This window comes from Petromyzon marinus, unplaced genomic scaffold, assembly GCF_048934315.1.
Source record: "Petromyzon marinus isolate PM22_M1 ecotype Great Lakes invasive population unplaced genomic scaffold, UKy_Petmar_22M1.pri1.0 PM_G_Scaffold_33, whole genome shotgun sequence".
Lineage (NCBI taxonomy): Eukaryota > Metazoa > Chordata > Hyperoartia > Petromyzontiformes > Petromyzontidae > Petromyzon > Petromyzon marinus.
In genome coordinates, this window is record NW_027422906.1 from 558,176 (window position 1) to 583,208 (window position 25,033).

General features: G+C 50.0%; 1 protein-coding gene across 1 annotated transcript; it reads right to left on the minus strand.

The window, feature by feature from the left end:
• Positions 1 to 8,734: 8,734 nt before the first annotated feature.
• On the minus strand, positions 8,735 to 23,544 carry LOC142915628 (uncharacterized). The gene is made up of 4 exons (XM_076061350.1): positions 23,054 to 23,544; positions 17,642 to 17,705; positions 15,853 to 16,186; positions 8,735 to 8,823 (listed from the first exon to the last, which is right to left on the minus strand). Exons 1-4 carry the CDS (start codon positions 23,536 to 23,538, stop codon positions 8,735 to 8,737), a joined length of 972 nt encoding a protein of 323 aa, XP_075917465.1. The 5' UTR covers positions 23,539 to 23,544.
• Between the last annotated feature and the right edge of the window lie 1,489 nt (positions 23,545 to 25,033).

Sequence of the window (25,033 nt, forward strand, 5' to 3'; positions counted from 1 at the left end):
CAGAGACAGAGAGAGAAACAGAGAGAGACAGAGAAACAGACAGACAGACAGAGAGAAAGACAGAGAGACAGAGAGAGACACACAGAGACACACAGAAACAGAGAGATACACACAGAGACAGAGAGAGAGACAGAGAGAGAGTAGGAGAGAGACAGATACACACAGAGACAGATACACACAGAGAGACACAGACACACAGACCGAGTGAGAGAGACAAACACAGAGACACAGACAGAGAGAGACAGAGAGACACACATCATCATCACCAGCATCACCAACAACAACAACATCATCACCAGCATCATCAACAACAACATCATCATCACCAGCATCACCAACAACAACATCATCATCACCAGCATCAACATCATCATCACCAGCATCATCAACAACAACAACATCATCATCATCACCAACATCACCAACAACAACAACATCATCACCAGAATCAACAACAACAACATTATCACCAGCATCACCAACAACAACATCATCACCAGCATCATCAACATCATCATCACCAGCATCATCAACAACAACATCATCATCACCAACATCACCAACAACAACAACATCATCACCAGCATCAACAACAACAACATCACCAGCATCACCAACAACAACATCATCATCACCAGCATCATCAACATCATCATCACCAGCATCATCAACAACAACATCATCATCATCACCAGCATCACCAACAACAACATCATCATCACCAGCATCACCAGCATCATCAACAACAACATCATCAACAACAACATCATCACCAGCATCATCAACAACAACATCATCATCACCAGCATCATCAACAACATCATCACCAGCATCATCAACAACATCATCATCACCAGCATCATCAACAACAACATCATCATTACCAGCATCATCAACAACATCATCATCACCAGCATCATCAACAACAACATCATCATCACCAGCATCACCAGCATCAACAACAACAACATCATCATCACCAGCATCATCAACAACAACATCATCATCACCAGCATCACCAAAAACAACATCAACATCACCAGCATCATCATCATCATCACCAGCATCATCAACAACATCATCACCAGCATCATCAACAACATCATCATCACTAGCATCATCAACAACATCATCATTACCAGCATCATCAACAACATCATCATCACCAGCATCATCAACAACAACATCATCATCACCAGCATCACCAGCATCAACAACAACAACATCATCATCACCAGCATCATCAACAACAACATCATCATCACCAGCATCACCAAAAACAACATCATCATCACCAGCATCATCAACATCACCAACAACAACAACATCATCATCACCAGCATCATCAACAACAACATCATCATCACCAGCATCATCAACAACATCATCATCACCAGCATCACCAGCATCAACAACAACAACATCATCATCACCAGCATCATCAACAACAACATCATCATCACCAGCATCACCAACAACAACATCATCATCACCAGCATCATCAACATCACCAACAACAACATCATCATCACCAGCATCATCAACAACAACATCATCATCACCAGCATCATCAACAACAACATCATCATCACCAGCATCACCAGCATCAACAACAACAACATCATCATCACCAGCATCATCAACAACAACATCATCATCACCAGCATCACCAGCATCAACAACAACAACATCATCATCACCAGCATCATCAACAACAACATCACCATCACCAGCATCATCAACAACAACATCATCATCACCAGCATCATCAACAACAACAACATCATCACCAGCATCATCAACAACAACATCATCATCACCAGCATCAACAACATCATCATCACCAGCATCACCAGCATCATCAACAACAACATCATCATCACCAGCATCACCAACATCATCATCACCAGCATCATCAACAACAACATCATCATCACCAGTATCACCAACAACAACATCATCACCAGCATCACCAACAACAACATCATCATCACCAGCATCACCAACAACAACATCATCATCACCAGCATCACCAACAACAACATCATCATCATCACCAGCATCATCAACAACATCATCATCACCAGCATTATCAACAACAACATCATCACCAGCATCACCAACAACAACAACATCATCATCACCAGCATCATCAACATCATCATCACCAGCATCATCAACAACAACATCATCATCACCAGCATCACCAACAACAACATCATCATCACCAGCATCATCAACAACAACATCATCAACAACATCATCACCAGCATCATCAACAACAACATCATCATCACCAGCATCATCAACAACATCATCACCAGCATCATCAACAACAACATCATCATCACCAGCATCATCAACAACAACATCATCATCACCAGCATCACCAGCATCATCAACAACATCATCATCACCAGCATCATCAACAACAACATCATCATCACCAGCATCACCAGCATCAACAACAACAACATCATCATCACCAGCATCATCAACAACAACATCATCATCACCAGCATCACCAACAACAACATCATCATCACCAGCATCATCAACATCACCAACAACAACAACATCACCAGCATCATCAACAACAACATCATCATCACCAGCATCATCAACAACAACATCATCATCACCAGCATCAACAACAACAACATCATCATCACCAGCATCATCAACAACAACATCATCATCACCAGCATCACCAGCATCAACAACAACAACATCATCATCACCAGCATCATCAACAACATCATCATCACCAGCATCATCAACAACAACATCATCATCACCAGCATCATCAACAACAACATCATCATCACCAGCATCATCAACAACAACAACATCATCATCACCAGCATCATCAACAACAACATCATCATCACCAGCATCAACAACAACAAACATCATCATCACCAGCATCACCAGCATCATCAACAACAACATCATCATCACCAGCATCACCAACATCAACATCATCATCACCAGCATCATCAACAACAACATCATCATCACCAGTATCACCAACAACAACATCATCACCAGCATCACCAACAACAACATCATCATCACCAGCATCACCAACAACAACATCATCATCACCAGCATCACCAACAACAACATCATCATCACCAGCATCATCAACAACATCATCATCATCATCACCAGCATCATCAACAACATCATCACCAGCATCAACAACAACATCATCATCACCAGCATCACCAACAACAACATCATCATCACCAGCATCATCAACAACAACATCATCATCACCAGCATCACCAACAACAACATCATCATCACCAGCATCACCAACAACAACATCATCATCACCAGCATCATCAACAACATCATCATCATCACCAGCATCAACAACAACATCATCATCACCAGCATCATCAACAACAACATCATCATCACCAGCATCACCAGCATCATCAACAACATCATCACCAGCATCACCAGCATCATCATCAACAACAACATCATCATCACCAGCATCATCATCATCATCATCATCACCAGCATCATCAACATCACCATCACCAGCATCAACAACAACATCATAATCATCACCAGCATCACCAGCATCATCAACAACATCATCATCATCATCACCAGCATCATCAACAACAACATCATCATCACCAGCATCATCAACAACAACATCATCATCACCAACAACAACATCATCATCACCAGCATCACCAGCATCATCAACAACAACATCATCAACAACAACATCATCACCAGCATCATCAACAACAACATCATCACCAGCATCATCAACAACAACATCATCATCACCAGCATCATCAACAACATCATCATCACCAGCATCATCAACAACAACATCATCATCACCAGCATCACCAGCATCATCAACAACATCATCATCACCAGCATCATCAACAACAACATCATCATCACCAGCATCAACAACAACATCATCATCACCAGCATCATCAACAACAACATCATCATCATCACCAGCATCACCAACAACATCACCATCACCAGCATCACCAGCATCACCAACAACAACAACATCATCATCACCAGCATCACCAACAACAACAACATCATCATCACCAGCATCATCAACAACAACATCATCATCACCAGCATCACCAACAACAACAACATCATCATCACCAGCATCATCAACAACAACATCATCATCACCAGCATCACCAGCATCACCAACAACAACATCATCATCACCAGCATCATCATCATCACCAGCATCATCATCATCACCAGCATCACCAGCATCACCAACAACAACAACATCATCATCACCAGCATCATCAACATCATCAACATCGTCACCACCACCACGAGCTGGTGGGCATCACCTGTAGCCAGGTGTGGATGCAGGCTGCGTGGAAGTGTGCATGCTGGCAGGGCAGCCTGCACATCACGGCTCCATCCACAAGCACCTCCAGGCAAATGATGCAGCTGGGGGGCGAGAGGGGGGGGGAAATGAATGTGTGAGTGTGTGTATGTGTGTATGTGTTTGTGTGTATGTGTGTGTATGTGTGTATGTGTGTGAGTGTGTGTGTATGTGTGTGTGAGTGTATGTGTGTGTGTATGTGTGTAGTGTGTGTGTATGTGAGTGTGAGTGTGTATGTGTGTGTGTATGTGTGTGTGAGTGTATGTGTGTGTATGTGAGTGTATGTGTGTATGTGTGTGTATGTGTGGGGAGTGATAGTGTAGCGGTTAGCGCGCTGCGCTATGAACCTGGCGACCCGGGTTCGATTCCTGCTCACGGCCAACACCAGTGACGATTATCTGAACCGGTCCCGGGCCTCCCCTAGGTCGACTCAGCCTCAAATGAGTACCTGGTGCGGTGTGTAAACATCGTCACTAGGGAGACAAAGGCGGTCGGGCGTGGTGCTGGCCACCCACCCCCTCGTGTACCGTTCCGGCCTTCATAGGTGCTCGCTAACAGCACTTGCCCCTACAGTCTGTTAAGGCTATACGGGGGATCTTTGTCTTTGTCTTTGTATGTGTGTGTGTGTGTATGTGTGTGTATGTGTGTGCATGTGTGAGTGTGTATGTGTGTGTATGTGTGTGTGTGAGTGTGTGGGTGTGTGTGTATGTGTGTGTATGTGTGTGCATGTGTGAGTGTGTATGTGTGTGTATGTGTGTGTGTGAGTGTGTGGGTGTGTGTGAGTGTGTGAGTATGTGAGTGTGTGTGAGTGTGTGTGAGTGTGTATGAGTGTGTGTATGTGAGTGTGTGAGTATGTGTGTGTGAGTGTGTGAGTGTGTGAGTATGTAAGTGTGAGTATATGAGTGTGTGAGTATGTGAGTGACTGTGTGAGTATGAGAGTGTGTGTGTGAGTGTGTGTTTAATTGTGTGAGTATGTGAGTATGAGTGAGTGAGTGTGTTTAATTGAGTGTGTATGTGAGTGACTGTGTGAGTATGAGAGTGAGTGCGTGAGTATGTGAGTATGTGTGTGTGTGTGAGTTTGAGTGTGTGAGTATGAGAGTGTGTGTGTGAGTGTGTGACGATGATGATCATGATGATCATGATGGACATGATGATGGTGATGATAACGACGATGATGTTGATTGTGATGACGATGAGAGTAATGAGTACTGTGTTGACGTCTGGTCGAGGCTGGCTGAGTATCTGTGTGTGGCGAGTCTTCTTGTTTCCTCAACACTGAGCTGGTACACAGGATCGTCACGCAGATAATCCTAAAGAAACATCAAAACCATCACCAGCATCACCATCGTCATCATCATCATCGTCATTATCATCACCATTATCATCATCATCTTCGTCATCATCATCACTGCCATTATCATCGTCATCATCACCACCTTTATCAACATCATCATCACCACCATTATCATCGTCATCATTATCATCATCGTCATCATCTTCGTCATCATCATCACCACCATTATCATCGTCATCATTATCATCGTCATTATCGTCATCATCATCACCACCACCATCATCGTCATCATCACCACCATTATCACCATCATCATCACCACCATTATCATCGTCATCATTATCATCATCGTCATCATCTTCGTCATCATCATCACCACCATCATCATCATCGTCATCATCACCATTATCGTCATCATCATCACCACCATTATCATCGGCATCATCACCACCATTATCACCATCATCACCACCATTATCATCGTCATCATTATCATCTTCGTCATCATCATCATCACCACCATTATCATCGTCATCATTATCATCATCGTCATCATCTTCGTCATCATCATCACCACCATTATCATCGTCATCATTATCATCGTCATTATCGTCATCATCATCACCACCATCATCATCATCGTCATCATCACCACCATTATCACCATCATCATCACCACCATTATCGTCATCATTATCATCGTCATCATCTTCGTCATCATCATCACCACCATCATCATCATCGTCATCATCACCATTATCGTCATCATCATCACCACCATCATCATCATCGTCATCATCACCACCATTATCACCATCATCATCACCACCATTATCATCGTCATCATTATCATCATCGTCATCATCGTCGTCATCATCATCACCACCACCATCATCATCATCGTCATCATCACCATTATCGTCATCATCATCACCACCATTATCATCGGCATCATCACCACCATTATCACCATCATCATCACCACCATTATCATCATCATCATTATCATCATCGTCATCATCTTCGTCATCATCATCATCACCACCATTATCGTCATCATTATCATCATCGTCATTATCGTCATCATCATCACCACCATCATCATCATCATCACCACCACTATCACCATCATCATCGTCATCATCATCACCATCGTGATCACCACCGTGACCATCGTCACCAGCGGTACGTATGTACGTACATATAAAGACACAGATCCCCCGTGTAGCCTGGAACAGGCTGTAGGGGCAAGTGCTGTTAGCGAGCAGCACCTATGAAGGCCGGAATGGCACACGAGGGGGTGGGTGGCCAGCACCACGCCCGGCCGCCTTTGTCTCCCCAGTGCTAGCGATGTTGACTACACATCGCACCAGGTACTCATTTGAGGCTGAGTCGACCTAGGGGAGGCCCAGGACCGATTCTAAAAATGGCTGTCACTGATGGTGTTGATGGCTGTGAGCGAGCGGGAATCGAACTTGGGATCACACACACAGACACACACAGACACACACACACAGACACACAGACACACACACACAGACACACACACAGACACACAGACACACACACACAGACACACACAGACACAAATACACAGACACACACAGACACAGACAGACACACACACAGACACACACACACAGACACAACAACAACAACCGCCATTCGCCACTAAGTGGCGGTGACGTCACCACGACGCTTGTGCCAGGCTATGTGCACCCTGAGGCCACGTGAAGTGTCGAACGCCCGCTGGCAGGTGGTCACGGGGCAGACCCAGGTGCCACGGGTCGACTGACTGAGATGACTGGCTGATGTACCACCTGTGCCCCCTACTGTGCCAACCTGCTGTGCTTTAGCCACCCGGCGCTCCGCTCGCTGTTGTGAGCGTCGCTCCTCCGCCCTCCGTTGTTGTTGGAGGGCGACTGCCTCCAACTGCCCAGTAGCATCCTTCACGAGCCTCCTCCACAGAGGCCGATCTTGACACCGCTGGTACCAGTCATCGGCAAGTCCACTCAGCTCCACGTCCTCCTGTACCACATCACTCCATCTCTTCTCTAGCCCGTGCCGCGCCCGCTTAGCCCCCTCAATCCGGCCAAACAAAAGCTGTTTCGGCATGCGGTGGCTGGGCATGCGGGCTACATGACCCAGCCATCGCAGCCTTGCCTGCCGGAGGAGCTCACCGATGGGACCCTGCCCAGATCTTTCAAGGATTTGTGAGCTCCTCACACAATCCAGTCTGGTTAAACCCAGGATGGATCGTAGGCAGGCCAGCCTAAATGTTTCTAACCGGCGAAGATGTTCCATTAGGGGGGTCCACGTTTCGCAAGCGTAGAGAAGGGAGGGAATGACCGTGGCCGAGAAGACCTGAAGCTTAGTGCGGAGCGACAGACCAGGTAGCTTCCACACAGCGTTACGCAACCGATGAAAAGATATTGCCGCTCGACTGATTCGGAGTGAGACCTCTGCTGTTAAACTGGAGCCAGTCATAAGCACACTGCCCAGGTATGGGAAACTCTCCACTCTCTCCACAACTGCCCCATCACCGATTGGGAGTTGTGGGGGTGGAGTGTCCGATGGTACAAAATACCCAGGCAGGTGCTTAGTTTTGGTGGGGCTGATGGTAAGGCCCCACCTCTTAGTGGCACGCTCCAGTCTCAGCAGACACACACACACACAGACACACACACAGACACACACACACAGACACACACACATAGACACACACACAGACACACACACAGACACACACACAGACACACACACACAGACACACACACAGACACACACACACAGACACACACACACATAGACACACACACAGACACACACACAGACACACACACACAGACACACAGACACACACAGACACACACACAGACATACACAGACACACACAGACACACACACACACACAGACACACACACACAGACACACACACACAGATACACAGACACACAGACAGACACACACACACACAGACACACAGACAGACACACACACAGACACACACACACACAGACACACAGACACAGGGCTAGGCCGTCTTCACCTCGTTGCCGCTGTGGTTACCACCGCTGGTACTTGGTTGTGGCAAAGACAGCATCAGACGCAGCCTCTGGGTGTCTTCAGTTAGACAAGGGGGGTGGGAGTCAGACACAACACCTCCAGTTAGACACGGGGGGGTCAGACACAACACCTCCAGTTAGACACGAGGGGGTCAGACACAACACCTCCAGTTAGACACGGGGGTTGGTGGTCAGACACAACACCTCCAGTTAGACACGGGGGGTGGGTCAGACGCAACACCTCCAGTTAGACATGGGGGGTGGGGGTCAGACACAACACCACCAGTTAGACACGGGGGGTCAGACACAACACCTCCAGTTAGACACGGGGAGTGGGTTCAGACACAACACCACCAGTTAGACACGGGGGGTGGGGGCAGACACAACACCTCCAGTTAGACACAGGGGGTGGGAGTCAGACACAACACCTCCAGTTAGACACGGAGGGTGGGAGTCAGACACAATACCTCCAGTTAGACACGGGGGGTGGGAGTAAGACACAACACCTCCAGTTAGACAGGGGGGGGGGGTGGGGGTCAGACACAACACCTCCAGTTAGACACGGGGGTTGGTGGTCAGACACAACACCTTCAGTTAGACACGGGGGTAGGGTCAGACACAACACCTCCAGTTAGACACGGGGGGGGTCAAACACAACACCACCAGTTAGACACGGGGTCAGACACAACACCTCCAGTTAGACACGGGGGGTGGGGTCAGACACAACACCTCCAGTTAGACACGGGGGGTGGGAGTCAGACACAACACCTCCAGTTAGACACAGGGGGGTCAGACACAACACCTCCAGTTAGACACGGGGGTTGGTGGTCAGACACAACACCTCCAGTTAGACACGGAGGGGGGTCAGACACAACACCACCAGTTAGACACGGGGGGTGGGAGTCAGACACAACACCTCCAGTTAGACACAGGGGGGTCAGACACAACACCTCCAGTTAGACACGGGGGTTGGTGGGAAGACACAACACCTCCAGTTAGACACGGGTGGGGGTCAGACACAACACCTCCAGTTAGACAGTGTAGTGTAGTAGTGTATAGTGTAGTGTATAGTGTAGTAGTGTATAGTGTAGTGTATAGTGTAGTGTAATGTATAGTGTAGTGTATAGTGTAGAGTGTAGTGTATAGTGTAGTGTATAGTGTAGTATATAGTAGTGTATAGTGTAGTGTATAGTGTAGTGTAGTAGTGTATAGTGTAGTGTATAGTGTAGTGTATAGTGTAGTGTAATGTATAGTGTAATGTATAGTGTAGTGTATAGTGTAGTAGTGTATAGTGTAGTGTATAGTGTAGTGTATATGTAGTGTAGTAGTGTATAGTGTAGTGTATAGTGTAGTAGTGTATAGCGTAGTGTATAGTGTAGTATATAGTAGTGCAGAGTGTAGTGTATAGTGTAGTGTAGTAGTGTATAGTGTAGTGTATAGTGTAGTGTATAGTGTAGTGTAATGTATAGTGTAGTGTAGAGTGTAGTGTATAATGTAGTAGTGTATAGTGTAGTGTATAGTGTAGTGTATAGTGTAGTGTATAGTGTAGTGTATAGTGTAGTGTAGTAGTGTATAGTGTAGTGTATAGTGTAGTGTATAGTAGTGTAGAGTGTATTGTAGTAGTGTATAGTGTAGTGTATAGTGTAATGTAGTGTATAGTGTAGTGTATAGTGTAGTGTATAGTGTATAGTGTAGTAGTGTATAGTGTAGTGTATAGTAGTGTATAGTGTAGTGTATAGTAGTGTATAGTGTAGTGTATAGTGTAGTGTATAGTGTAGTGTATAGTGTAGTGTATAGTGTAGTGTATAGTAGTGTATAGTGTAGTGTATAGTGTAGTGTGTAGTGTAGTATATAGTGTAGTGTATAGTGTAGTGTGTAGTGTAGTATATAGTGTATAGTGTAGTGTATAGTGTAGTGTATAGTGTCGTGTATAGTGTAGTGTATAGTAGTGTAGTGTATAGTGTAGTGTATAGTGTAGTGTATAGTGTAGTGTATAGTGTAGTGTATAGTTACGGTGCTACTCACCAAGGCTGTGGTTGCCACGCAGCACCTGGGAAGGGGGGCGGAGGAGAGGTGACAATGAGACAGTGGCTAGAATATGTTGTCTACCTCACCTGCTACGGAGGCCCATCGACTCACCCAGAGACTCACACAGAGACTCACACAGAGACTCACACAGACACCCATAGACTCACACAAACACCCATAGACACACAAACACTCATAGACTCACACAGAGACTCACACAAACACCCATAGACTCACACAGAGACCCACAGACTCACACAGAGACTCACACAAACACCCATAGACTCACACAAACACCCATAGACTCACACAGAGACTCACACAAACACCCATAGACTCACACAGAGACTCACACAGACACCCATAGACTCACACAAACACCCATAGACTCACACAGAGACCCACAGACTCACACAGAGACTCACACAAACACCCATAGACTCACACCAACACCCATAGACTCACACAGAGACCCACAGACTCACACAGAGACTCACACAAACACCCATAGACTCACATAAACACCCATAGACTGACACAGAGACTCACACAAACACCCATAGACAAACAAACACCCATAGACTCACACATAGACTGACACAAACACCCATAGACTTACACAAACACCCATAGACTGACATAGAGACTCAAATAGACACCCATATACTCACACAAACCCCCATAGACTGACATAGAGACTCACACAGACACCCATAGACTTACACAGAGACTCACACAGACACCCATAGACTCACACAAACACCCATAGACTGACATACTCACGCAGACACCTATAGACTCACACAGACACCCATAGACTGCCACAGAGACTCATGCAGACACCCATAGACTGACACAGAGACTCACACAGACACCCAGAGACTCACACAAAAAGCTCACCGAGATCCACACTCACACAGAGACCCAGAGACTCCGAGACCCATACACACTCACACACAAACACCTATACACTCACACACACATAGACACAAACATCTGCACACCTACAACTCAACAACAACATTAAGTGGCGGTGACATCACCACGACGCTTGTGCCAGGCTATGTGCACGTTGAAGCCACGTGAAGTGTCGAACGCCCGCTGACAGGAAGTCACAGGGCAGACCCAGGTGCCACGGGTCGACTGACTGAGATGACTGGCTGATGCACCACCTGTGCCCCCTACTGTGCCAACTTGCTGTGCTTTAGCCAACCCAGCGCTCCGCTTTGTTGTGAGCGTTGTTGTTGGAGCTCATCATCCTCCTGTACCACATCAATCAATCTCTTCTCTAGCCCGTGCATCGCCCGGTTAGCCCCCTCGAACCGGACAAACAAAAGCTGTTTGGGCATGCGGTGGCTGTGCATGCAGGCTACATGACCCAGCCAACGCAGCCTTGCCTACCGGAGGAGCTCACCGATGGGGCTTTGTCCAGAAATTTCAAGGATAAGTGAGCTCCTCACACAACCCAGCCTAGTTAAACCCAGGATGGATCATAGGCAGGCCAGTCTAAATGTTTCTAACTGGCAAAGATGTTCCATTAGGGGGGACCACGTTTCGCAAGCATAGAGAAGGGAGAGAATGACCGTGGCTGAGAAGACCCGAAGCTTCGTGCGGAGCGACAGACCAGGTAGCTTCCACACAGCGTTACGCAACCTATTAAAAGATAATGCCGCTCAACTGATTTGGAGACCGCTGCTGTTTAACCGGAGCCGGTCATGAGCACACTGGTCGGGTATGGGAAACTCTCCACTCTCTCCACAACTGCCCTATCACCAATTGGGTTGTGGGGGTTGAGTGCCCGATGGTACAAAATACCCTGGCAGGTGCATAGTTTTAGTGGGGCTGATGGTAAGTCCTCACCTCTTAGTGGCAAGCTCCAGTTTCAGCAGCAGCGCCTCCAACTCCTCCGCTGAGTAAGCAGTAATTACCAGATCATCGGCATACATAACATGGTTGAGCAATAGGGAGCCACCCGGGCATCGATCAGCCTCCCATTGTATCTGTACCAGATGAAAATTCCTCCGGTATAGCTATTGAAGGCTTCGCGAATTATGTGGTCGAAATAGATGTTAAATAATGTCGAAGCCAAATGACATCCCTCTCGCACCCCAAAGTGAGCAGGGAATGGATCCGACTCCCGGCCACGTAAATTTACCCAGGCCCGCTCACTATCTTGAAGGTCCTTAATGATCGTGAGCAGCGGGTCAGGGACTCCAAAAGCACGAAGACCAACCCAGAGCCAGGCCTACTGATGGTATCATAGGCCTTGACCAGGTCAATAAAGCAGAGATGTAGGTCTTGCTGGAATTCCCTACACCTCTGCTTTAGCAGACGGAAAGAAAATATGGCATCTGTGCAGCAACGCCCTTTCCTAAAACCACATTGGAGCTCTGCAAGCCTCTCCTCAGCGTGCCTGGCAAAGCGATGTTAAATAATTCTTGTCAGGACCTTTCCAGGCACACTGAGGAGTGATATGCCCCTGTCGTTGTTACAGTCTGTGCGGTCCCCTTACTACAAAGTGGGGGACCACCAGGGCATCCTTCAAATCCTGCAGAACCCATCCAGTGGTCCAGACTGTTGTTATGATGTCATGTAGGGCAGTCTATGCACAAATGCCACCATCCCTCAGCATTTCGCTTGGGAGATCATCTCTGCCCGGTGCCTTTCCTGGTCTCAGGCTCTGGATCGCCTTCAGTACTTCCTCAACAGATGGCACCTCAGCCAGCCACTCACAGGGGGTGACTTCTGCTTCCAATATTTGCGGCACCTCAGCCTCAGCAGGGTCATCCCCACTTTGTCCCATGATGTTTTCCAGGCCGAGGGATTTCACCTTCCCCAGGACCTCACAGAAATGCTCAGCAAATCTGAAAACCTGTTCCTGGGGGTTGGAGATTGGATCACCGTTTTTTTCCCCTAATGATGGTAATAGGTGTGCCGCTGCAGGTTACTTTTTGATGGAATTAAAGAGCGATTTGTGATCACGGGCCATTGAGGCAGATTCCATCTCCTCAAAAACCCACGAGCACCACCCATCCTTGCAGCGCCTCACAGTTCTCCGAACCTCCGAGAGAAGGCTGCGGCCAGCCTCCTCATTCTCTGACGTGGAATGCTGTAGACAATGAGAGTGGGCCTGTCGCTTTTTCTCAGCCAGCCTGAACTTGTCCTCTGTCAGCCAGGGTCTCTGAGGAGGTGTGGACCACGTACCCAAAGCAGCCATTGCAGCTGCATGAGTCACAGTCCTAAACCTCGCCCATTTACCCTCGACATCTGGAGGAGTGAGGGACGATGCCAACCCCAGCCGCAAGCGATGATGAAATTCTCGCTTGCAACTTTCATCAACTAGTTGAGACCAGGCCGCCTTAGGTTGAAATGGGGTCCTGGGTGTACACCCACCACCGGAGTGGAAGAATGGCAGGCGCATCTTACAGATGACAAGTCGATGGTCAGTCGGCAGATCAGCTCCACGGTAGGTCCTGGTATGAAGGACATCGGCCCGCATCCGCTGTTCTGTCACTATGTAGTCCAGCAGATGTTCTTGCTTGGACCCGGCATGCATCCATGATGTTGTGTGGATGCGCCGATGCCGGAACAGCATGTTGGTAATTACAAGCCCATGGGCTCCACAAAAATAGCAGCCTCCTACCGTTGTTATTGAGCTGATCTGGTCCATGCCTTCCAATCACCCCAGACCAGTTGCCAGCATCATGACCAACTCGGGCATTGAAGTCACCAAACAAGACGACTCTATCCCGAGGGGCCACTTTAGCCAGCACCTGTTACAGGAGGTCATAGAAGGCATCTGACTCATCGACCTTGCCTGCATCCTCCCAAAAGATGTCCGTCTTCGGTGGGGGCTTAAGTAACCACGACCACCACTCCTCGCCTCTGGTTGATGGGAAGGCGAGCCCAAAGTAGCCTGGGGCTTACAGCTTCCCACACCACACAACAACAACCGCCATTCGCCACTAAGTGGTGGTGACATGACCACGACGCTTGTGCCAAGCTATGTGCACCCTGAGGCCACGTGAAGTGGCGAATGCCCACTGGCAGGAGGTCACGGGGCAGACCCAGGTGCCACAGGTCAACTGACTGAGATGACTGGCTGATGCACCACCTGTGCCCCCTACTGTGCCAACCTGCTGTGCTTTAGCCACCCGGCACTCCGCTCGTTGTTGTGAGCGTCGCTCCTCCGCCCTCCGTTGTTGTTGGAGGGCGACTACCTCCAACTGCCCAGTAGCATCCTTCACGAGCCTCCTCCACAGAGGCCGATCTTGACACCGCTGGTACCAGTCATCGGCAAGTCCACTCAGCTCCACGTCCTCCTGTACTACATCACTCCATCTCTTCTCTAGCCCGAGCCGCGCCCGCTTAGCCCCCTCAATCCAGCCGAACAAAAGCTGTTTCGGCATGCGTTGGCTGGGCATGCGGGCTTACATGACCCAGCAATCGCAGCCTTGCCCGCCGGAGGAGCTCACCGATGGGACTTTGTCCAGATCTTTCAAGGATTTGTGAGCTCCTCACACAATCCAGTCTGGTTAAACCCAGGATGGATCGTAGGCAGGCCAGCCTAAATGTTTCTAACCGGCGAAGATGTTCCATTAGGGGGGTCCACGAAACCACGAGTTAAACCACACCACACACACACACATACACACAAACACCTACACACCACACACACACAAACACCTACACACTCACACACCTACACACAAACACCTACACACACACACACCTACATACTCACACACCTACACACTCACACACCTACACACACACACGTGGGTGAGTGTGTGCGTCCTGACCCTCACCTCTTCCTCCTCACCCTCCTCCTCTTCCTCCTCCTCCTCCTCCTCCTCCTCCATTTTCTCACCAGCAACACCATCACTACCACCATCACCACCATCACCCCCACCATCATCACCACCACCACCATCACCACCAGCACCACCACCAGCACCACCACCATCACCACCATCACCCCCACCATCACCACCAGCACCACCACCAGCACCACCACTACCACCACCACCAACACCACCATCACCACCACCACTACCACCATCACCACCACTACCACCACTTCCACCACCACCACCATCACCACCACCACCACCACCACCATCACCACCACCATCACCACCAGCACCACCACCAGCACCACCATCACCACCAGCACCACAACTACCACCAGCACCACCACTACTACCATCACCACCACCAACACCACCATCACCACCACCACTACCACCATCACCACCACTACCACCACTTCCACCACCACCACCACCATCACCACCACCACCACCACTTCCACCATCACCACCATCACCGGCGCCAGCTCCTCTTCCACGTGCAGGCGTCTCGGCCTCCCCCGTACAGTGGCGGCAGTGGACCTGTGGGAGGCAGAGAGACGAGGGCTGGTGCCCAGCGCTCCTCAGTGTGACCACTACCGCCATCGCCACCACCATCGCCACCACCGTCACCACCATCGGCATCGCCACCACCGATATCATCACCACCATCGCCACTATCGTCACCATCACCACCACCACCACCCCGACCACCACCACCACCGTGGTGGGTCACACACACCCCCACACAGACACAGACACACACACAGGGTCACACACACAGGCACCAACCCACACACACCCACACACACACAGGGTCACACACACAGGCACCAACCCACACACACACACAGGGTCACACACACAGGCACCAACCCACACACACACAGGGTCACACACACAGGCACCAACCCACACACCCCCACACACACACAGTCACATACACCCACAGGGTCACAACAACCGCCATTCGCCACTAAGTGGCGGCGACATAACTTCGTGGCTACGTGACGTCACCACGACGCTTGTGCCAGGCTATGTGCACCTTGAGGCCACGTGAAGTGTCCAACGCCCGCTGGCAGGAGGTGCCGAGCCCGTTTAGCCCCCTCGATCCGGCCGAACAAAAGCTGTTTGGGCATGCGGTGGCTGGGCATGCGGCTACATGACCCAGCCAACGCAGCCTTGCCTGCCGGTGAAGCTCACAGATGGGACCTTGCCCAGATCTTTTAAAGGATTTGTGAGCTCCTAACACAATCCAGCCAGGTTAAACCCAGGATGGATCGTAGGCAGGCCAGCCTAAGTGTTTATAACCGGCGAAGATGTTCCGTTAGGGGGGTCCACGTTTCGCAAGCGTAGAGAAGGGAGGGAAAGACCGTGGCCGAGGAGACAACCCCCTACATCCTCGTAGTGCCGGACGGGCAATGCTGTCGTGGACAGTGCTGTGGGGGGAGGGCCAATTCCGATTGGCTTTTCCCCTCAAGGCGTTTGTAGCTACCACAGCGGCTAAATGGGGGCTCTGGATGGGTGCGAGGGGCTGGTAACCCCTCCACCTTAAATAAATTACCACAAAATCACGTGACAAAATATATCTAACAAACACACACACACAGGGTCAACAACAACAACAACCGCCATTCGCCACTAAGTGGCGGTGATGTCACCACGACGCTTGTGCCAGGCAGGGTCACACACACACACCCCCACACACACACAGGGTCACACACACACAGGGTCACACACACAGGGTCACACACACAGTCACACACACCCACGCAGGGTCACAAACACACACACAGGGTCACACACACACAGACAACCACCCACACACACACACACAGGGTCACACACACGTAGTGTCACACACACCCGCACACACCCCCACACACACCCAGGGTCACAAACACACCCCCACATACACACAGGGTCACACACACGCACACACCCCCACACACACGTAGTGTCACACACACACAGGGTCACACACACACACCCCCACACCTGTGGGCACGCTGCAGACGGCGTGATCTGAGTCATCGTTCTCTTCCTCCTGCCGGAGACGGAGCTGTGGACAACCAGGGTGACAGTGAGACTCACAGTGACACTCACAGTGACACTCACAGTGACACAGTGACACTCACAGTGACACTTAGCCACAGTGACACTCACAGTGACACTCACAGTGACACTCACAGTGACACTCACAGTGACACTCAGCCACAGTGACACTCAGCCACAGTGACACTCACAGTGACACTCACAGTGACACAGCCACAGTGACACTCAGTGACACTCACAGTGACACTCAGCCACAGTGACACTCACAGTGACACTTACAGTGACACTCACAGTAACACTCACAGTGACACTCAAAGTGACACTCACAGTGACACTCACAGTGACACTCAGCCACAGTGACACTCACAGTGACACTCACAGTGACACTCAGCCACAGTGACACTCACAGTGACACTCACAGTGACACTCAGCCACAGTGACACTCACAGTGACACTCACAGTGACACTCAGCCACAGTGACACTCACAGTGACACTCACAGTGACACAGCCACAGTGACACTCAGTGACACTCACAGTGACACTCAGCCACAGTGACACTCACAGTGACACTCACAGTGACACTCACAGTGACACTCAAAGTGACACTCACAGTGACACTCACAGTGACACTCAGCCACAGTGACACTCACAGTGACACTCACAGTGACACTCAGCCACAGTGACACTCACAGTGACACTCACAGTGACACTCAGCCACAGTGACACTCAGTGACACTCAGTCACAGTGACACTCACAGTGACACTCACAGTGACACTCACCCACAGTGACACTCACAGTAACACTCACAGTGACACTCACAGTGACACTCACAGTGACACTCAGCCACAGTGACACTCACAGTGACACTCACCCACAGTGACACTCAGTGACACTCATCCACAGTGACACTCAGTGACACTCACCCACAGTGACACTCACAGTGACACTCACCCACAATGACACTCACAGTGACACTCACCCACAGTGACACTCATCCACAGTGACACTCACAGTGACACTCACAGTGACACTCAGTGACACTCATACACAGTGACACTCACCCACAGTGACACTCACCTACAGTGACACTCACAGTGACACTCACCCACAGTGACACTCAGTGACACTCACCCACAGTGACACTCACAGTGACACTCACCCACAGTGACACTCACAGTGACACTCACCCACAGTGACACTCACAGTGACACTCACAGTGACACTCACCCACAGTGACACTCACAGTGACACTCACAGTGACACTCACACACAGTGACACTCACCCACAGTAACACTCACCCACAGTGACACTCAGTGACACTCACCCACAGTGACACTCACAGTGACACTCACCCACAGTGACACTCACCCACAGTGACACTCACAGTGACACTCACAGTGACACTCACCCACAGTGACACTCACAGTGACACTCACAGTGACACTCACCCACAGTGACACTCACAGTGACACTCACAGTGACACTCACACACAGTGACACTCACCCACAGTAACACTCACCCACAGTGACACTCAGTGACACTCACCCACAGTGACACTCACAGTGACACTCACCCACAGTGACACTCACCCACAGTGACACTCACAGTGACACTCACAGTGACACTCACCCACAGTGACACTCACAGTGACACTCACAGTGACACTCAGTGACACTCATACACAGTGACACTCACCCACAGTGACACTCACTCACAGTGACACTCACAGTGACACTCACAGTGACACTCACAGTGACACTCACCCACAGTGACACTCACCCACAGTGACACTCACAGTGACACCCACAGTGACACCCACAGTAACACCCACAGTGACACTCAGTGACACCCACAGTGACACTCACAGTGACACTCACCCACAGTGACACTCAGTGACACCCACAGTGACACTCACAGTGACACTCATCCACAGTGACACTCACAGTGACACTCACCCACAGTGACACTCACAGTGACACTCACAGTGACACCCACAGTGACACCCACAGTAACACCCACAGTGACACTCAGTGACACCCACAGTGACACTCACCCACAAAGACACCCAAAGTGTCATGCTGCTGACAGTTGGGCTACATTAACATAAGCTGCCCCGCTTATCCTGCTGACACCTGGGCACATTAACATAAGCTGCCCCGCCCATGCTGCTGACACCTGGGCTACATTAACATAAACTGCCCCGCCCATGCTGCTGACGACACTTGGGCCACGCCCATTTTCAACCTTTATAAACAGTTTGCCTTTAGAGGCTGACCCCCTTTGCCTGATGTGTGTACACACACATTCTCTGGAAAGAACCAGAGAATGTGTGTGTAAGTGTGTGTGTGTAAGTGTGTGTGTGTAAGTGTGTGTGTGTAAGTGTGTGTAAGTGTGCGTAAGTGTGTGTAAGTGTGTGTGTAAGTGTGTGTAAGTGTGTGTAAGTGTATGTGTGTGTGTGTTGGTGTGTGTGTAAGTGTGTGTAAGTGTGTGTGTGTAAGTGTGTGTTGGTGTGTGTACGTAAGTGTGTGTGTGTAAGTGTTAAGTTTAACAGCAGAGGTCTCACTCCGAATCAGTCGAGCGGCAATATCTTTTCATCGGTTGCGTAACGCTGTGTGGAAGCTACCTGGTCTGTCGCTCCGCACTAAGCTTCAGGTCTTCTCGGCCACGGTCATTCCCTCCCTTCTCTACGCTTGCGAAACGTGGACCCCCCTAATGGAACATCTTTGCCGGTTAGAAACATTTAGGCTGGCCTGCCTACGATCCATCCTGGGTTTAACCAGACTGGATTGTGTGAGGAGCTCACAAATCCTTGAAAGATCTGGGCAGGGTCCCATCGGTGAGCTCCTCCGGCAGGCAAGGCTGCGATGGCTGGGTCATGTAGCCCGCATGCCCAGCCACCGCATGCCGAAACAGCTTTTGTTTGGCCGGATTGAGGGGGCTAAGCGGGCGCGGCACGGGCTAGAGAAGAGATGGAGTGATGTGGTACAGGAGGACGTGGAGCTGAGTGGACTTGCCGATGACTGGTACCAGCGGTGTCAAGATCGGCCTCTGTGGAGGAGGCTCGTGAAGGATGCTACTGGGCAGTTGGAGGCAGTCGCCCTCCAACAACAACGGAGGGCGGAGGAGCGACGCTCACAACAGCGAGCGGAGCGCCGGGTGGCTAAAGCACAGCAGGTTGGCACAGTAGGGGGCACAGGTGGTGCATCAGCCAGTCATCTCAGTCAGTCGACCCGTGGCACCTGGGTCTGCCCCGTGACCTCCTGCCAGCGGGCGTTCGACACTTCACGTGGCCTCAGGGTGCACATAGCCTGGCACAAGCGTCGTGGTGACGTCACCGCCACTTAGTGGCGAATGGCGGTTGTTGTTGTTGTTGTGTGTAAGTGTGTGTAAGTGTGCATAAGTGTATGTAAGTGTGTGTGTAAGTGTGTGTAAGTGTGTGTGTAAGTGTGTGTAAGTGTGTGTGTAAGTGTGTGTGTGTGTGTGTAAGTGTGTGTGTGTAAGTGTGTGTAAGTTTGTGTGTGTAAGTGTGTGTTGGTGTGTGTACGTAAGTGTGTGTGTAAGTGTGTGTAAGTGTGCGTTAGTGTATGTAAGTGTGTGTGTAAGTGTGTGTAAGTGTGTGTGTAAGTGTGTGTAAGTGGGGCCTTACCATCAGCCCCACCAAAACTAAGCACCTGCCTGGGTATTTTGTACCATCGGACACTCCACCCCCACAACTCCCAATCGGTGATGGGGCAGTTGTGGAGAGAGTGGAGAGTTTCCCATACCTGGGCAGTGTGCTTATGACTGGCTCCAGTTTAACAGCAGAGGTCTCACTCCGAATCAGTCGAGCGGCAATATCTTTTCATCGGTTGCGTAACGCTGTGTGGAAGCTACCTGGTCTGTCGCTCCGCACTAAGCTTCAGGTCTTCTCGGCCACGGTCATTCCCTCCCTTCTCTACGCTTGCGAAACGTGGACCCCCCTAATGGAACATCTTCGCCGGTTGGAAACATTTAGGCTGCCCTGCCTACGATCCATCCAGGGTTTAACCAGACTGGATTGTGTGAGGAGCACATAAATCCTTGAAAGATCTGGGCAGGGTCCCATCGGTGAGCTCCTCCGGCAGGCAAGGCTGCGATGGCTGGGTCATGTAGCCCGCATGCCCAGCCACCGCATGCCGAAACAGCTTTTGTTTGGCCGGATTGAGGGGGCGAAGCGGGCGCGGCACGGGCTAGAGAAGAGATGGAGTGATGTGGTACAGGAGGACGTGGAGCTGAGTGGACTTGCCGATGACTGGTACCAGCGGTGTCAAGATCGGCCTCTGTGGAGGAGGCTCGTGAAGGATGCTACTGGGCAGTTGGAGGCAGTCGCCCTCCAACAACAACGGAGGGCGGAGGAGCGACGCTCACAACAGCGAGCGGAGCGCCGGGTGGCTAAAGCACAGCAGGTTGGCACAGTAGGGGGCACAGGTGGTGCATCAGCCAGTCATCTCAGTCAGTCGACCCGTGGCACCTGGGTCTGCCCCGTGACCTCCTGCCAGCGGGCGTTCGACACTTCACGTGGCCTCAGGGTGCACATAGCCTGGCACAAGCGTCGTGGTGACGTCACCGCCACTTAGTGGCGAATGGCGGTTGTTGTTGTTGTTGTTGTAAGTGTGTGTGTAAGTGTGTGTGTGTGTGTAAGTGTGTGTGTGTAAGTGTGTGTAAGTTTGTGTGTGTAAGTGTGTGTTGGTGTGTGTACGTAAGTGTGTGTGTGTAAGTGTGTGTAAGTGTGCGTAAGTGTATGTAAGTGTGTGTGTAAGTGTGTGTAAGTGTGTGTAAGTGTGTGTAAGTGTATGTGTGTAAGTGTGTGTGTTGGTGTGTGTGTGTAAGTGTGTGTAAGTGTGTGTGTGTAAGTGTGTGTAAGTGTGTGTACGTAAGTGTGTGTGTGTAAGTGTGTGTAAGTGTGCGTAAGTGTATGTAAGTGTGTGTAAGTGTGTGTAAGTGTGTGGAAGTGTGTGTAAGTGTAAGTGTGTGTAAGTGTATGTGTGTAAGTGTGTGTGTTGGTGTGTGTGTGTAAGTGTGTGTAAGTGTGTGTGTGTAAGTGTGTGTAAGTGTGTGTACGTAAGTGTGTGTGTGTAAGTGTGTGTGTGTAAGTGTGTGTAAGTGTGTGTGTGTAAGTGTGTGTGTGTAAGTGTATGTAAGCGTGTCTGTAAGTGTGTGTGTAAGTGTGTGTAAGTGTGTGTAAGTGTGCGTGTGTAAGTGTGTGTGTGTTGGTGTGTGTGTAAGTGTGTGTAAGTGTGTGTGTGTAAGTGTGTGTTGGTGTGTGTACGTAAGTGTGTGTGTGTAAGTGTGTGTGTGTGTAAGTGTGTAAGTGTGTGTGTGTGTAAGTGTACCTCTGGTGTTGCCGTTTGCGCGTCTTCTCCGGCACTGTGGGGACGGAGCTGTCAGAGTCCTCGTTCAATCCGGCACCACCACGGCCACCGTCACCGCGCTCACCACCGCCGTGACCGCCACGGCACTCAACACCACCACCACCACCATCGTCGTCATCGTCGTCGCCAATCCTGTCCATGTCGCCGGCGCTGTTGACGTCGCCGAAGCCAAAGCCGTCAACGTCGCCGATGATGTCGCCGTAGGGGACGCCGACACCGTCGCAGTCGGCGCTCCTGTCGCTGAAGGCGACGCCGCCGGAGTCGCTGCAGTCGGCGCCGTCGGAATCGCCGAAGCTGTCGACGTCGCCAAACCTCACGCGGACGAAGTCGCTGAAGGCGGCGGCGACGGCCGCGGCCGCGTCGTTCGTGGCGGCGGCTCTGACGCCGCCGCCGGACGCAGAGCGGCGGCAGGGGCACGGTCCGACGCTGCCCTCGCTCGAGGCCATCCTGCAACCTGCATACACTGCGACCACCGCCGCCGTCACCACCACCACCACCACACGCACCACCGTCACCACCACCATAGACTCAACACTGTACCATAGACTCAACACTACACCATAGACTCAACACTGCACCATAGACTCAACACTGCACCATAGACTCAACACTGCACCATAGACAAACACTACACCATAGACTCAACACTACCCATAGACTCAACACTACCCATAGACTCAACACTGCACCATAGACTCAACACTGCACCATAGACTCAACACTGCACCATAGACTCACACTACACCATAGACTCAACACTGAACCATAGACTCAACACTGCACCATAGACAAACACTACACCATAGACTCAACACTACCCATAGACTCAACACTACCCATAGACTCAACACTGCACCATAGACTCAACACTGCACCATAGACTCAACACTGCACCATAGACTCACACTACACCATAGACTCAACACTGAACCATAGACTCAACACTGCACCATAGACAAACACTACACCATAGACTCAACACTACCCATAGACTCAACACTACCCATAGACTCAACACTGCACCATAGACTCAACACTGCACCATAGACTCAACACTGCACTATAGACTCACACTACACCATAGACTCAACACTGAACCATAGACTCAACACTGCACCATAGACAAACACTACACCATAGACTCAACACTACCCATAGACTCAACACTACCCATAGACTCAACACTGCACCATAGACTCAACACTGCACCATAGACTCAACACTGCACCATAGACTCACACTACACCATAGACTCAACACTGAACCATAGACTCAACACTGCACCATAGACAAACACTACACCATAGACTCAACACTACCCATAGACTCAACACTACCCATAGACTCAACACTGCACCATAGACTCAACACTGCACCATAGACTCAACACTGCACTATAGACTCACACTACACCATAGACTCAACACTGAACCATAGACTCAACACTGCACCATAGACAAACACTACACCATAGACTCAACACTACCCATAGACTCAACACTACCCATAGACTCAACACTGCACCATAGACTCAACACTCCACCATAGACTCAACACTGCACCATAGACTCACACTACACCATAGACTCAACACTGAACCATAGACTCAACACTGCACCATAGACAAACACTGCACCATAGACTCAACACTGCACCATAGACAAACACTACACCATAGACTCACACTACACTATAGACTCAATACTGCACCATAGACTCAACACTGCGCCATAGACTCAACACTGCACCATAAACTCAACACTGCACCATAGACTCAACACTACCCATAGACTCAACACTACCCATAGACTCAACACTACACCATAGACTCAACACTACACCATAGATTCAACACTGCACCATACACAATACTGTACCATAGACTCAACACTGCACTATAGACTCAACACTGCACCATAGACTCAACACTGCACCATAGAC

Coding starts and splice junctions, on each gene's coding strand:
- LOC142915628 (XM_076061350.1), bottom strand. CDS start 23,538: ATGGCCTCGAGCGAGGGCAGCGTCGGACCGTGCCCCTGCCGCCGCTCT. Junction 17,706..23,053: donor CGCAAACGGCAACACCAGAG/GTACACTTACAC, acceptor GGTTGTCCACAG/CTCCGTCTCCGGCAGGAGGA. Junction 8,824..15,852: donor TGGTGGTAGTGGTGGTGATG/GTGGTAGTGGTG, acceptor GTCTAACTGAAG/ACACCCAGAGGCTGCGTCTG.